General features: G+C 65.7%; 1 protein-coding gene across 1 annotated transcript; it reads left to right on the top strand.

Annotated features, from left to right (window-relative positions):
- Positions 1-774: 774 nt before the first annotated feature.
- On the top strand, positions 775-1,233 carry EMIHUDRAFT_125104 (hypothetical protein; the record flags this gene model as incomplete). The annotated part of the gene is made up of 1 exon (XM_005759252.1): positions 775-1,233. One exon carries the CDS (start codon positions 775-777, stop codon positions 1,231-1,233), a length of 459 nt encoding a protein of 152 aa, XP_005759309.1.
- Positions 1,234-1,294: the final 61 nt, after the last annotated feature.

Here is a 1,294-nt window from a genome sequence, read left to right as displayed (position 1 = left end):
ACAACATGGCAATCGACACGATCTTCCTCTGCCTCTGCGCCGACAAGGAGCGCGTGGACGCCGGCATGCCGCCCCTCGGCCGTGCGCACGAGCTCTCCAGCGTGCTCGGCGTGCCCATCGACGCGCCGGCGCCCCAGCATCCCCGCGGCAAGGGGGGCAGGAGGATGCTCGAGACGCCAGCCGAGAGATCCGGCTCCGATCCGTCCAACAACCCGTTCTCGCGGGGCTCGGGCGTCGTGGACGACGGCGGCTACCGCATCTAGTGATCTGTGAGCTGTGAGGGTCCGCCCGCAGGCGCATTTTGTATACCGAGACGGTGCCCGGTGCCGAGCGCAGGCCGGTGTGCCCACAGGTCGGACCTTAGCATCTAGTGTGCATATGTATGTGAAGAGGTACGTGCATCATGTCGACGCGGCGCGCGTTCAAATGCCGCGGACGGAAGGAAACGGCCCTACGGCTTTACGGCCCTACCTACCTACGTACATTCTACGTGCGGCTACACCTACACGAGAGCTCGAGCGCGGCTTCGTTGGCGGATCCCACCATCCGAAGGAAGCGTCGCCTCTTTTTGCATTTTGGCCCGGCATCCGTGTAGCAGCCGCGATATCCGTCTCCATTCGCGTGAACACGCTTGAACCCAGTTGAGCAGCCAGCGCAGCGCACGAGCACCAGGCCCTCCGAGGCGGCGACAGCCAGTGCATCCGCGAGGTCCATGACGTGGATAAAAAAGATCTACAGGCGACTCAAAAAAGAAAACACAACCACAAACAGACTATGGCGAACGAGCTCGAGCCGCGCGCGTCGCACGTCCTGCCTGCCGCGGTGAGCGCCTGGATCTCGGGCCGCCGCGCCCGGCGCGAGAGCCCGGAGGACGTGCTCGCGGATCTCGGCCTCTGCCTCGCGAGCGAGGCCAGCGAGAGCGAGGAGGAGCGCTGGCTGCGGGTTGCGTACCTGGTGGCCGAGTGCCGCTCGCTCTGCCGGCCACGGTCCCGGCCCGCCTCGGCAGGCGACACCACCGCCACCGACGCCGCGCGAATCCTCGCCGGTGCGTCTGCCGTGCTTGTCCTGGTCGGCGCGGACGCGTCAGAGTCGTCCGGCTTCCCATGCTTTCCGAGCCCCGCTGGCGCGCGGCCGGTGGACGGCTCGCCCAACCTCTTTGAGCGCGTCGCGGCGCGGCACGGCCTCGCGACGCCGGAGAGGCTCTTCGAGATGAGCAGCTTTGTCATCAATTAATCAGTCGAGAATTAACGACTGCTGATCATGACAGGCTCTTCGAGATGAGCAGCTTTGTGGC

Source organism: Emiliania huxleyi (genome assembly GCF_000372725.1).
Source record: "Emiliania huxleyi CCMP1516 unplaced genomic scaffold EMIHUscaffold_8015, whole genome shotgun sequence".
Classification (NCBI taxonomy): Eukaryota; Haptophyta; order Isochrysidales; family Noelaerhabdaceae; genus Emiliania; species Emiliania huxleyi.
This window is presented reverse-complemented; position numbering and strand designations above follow the sequence as displayed.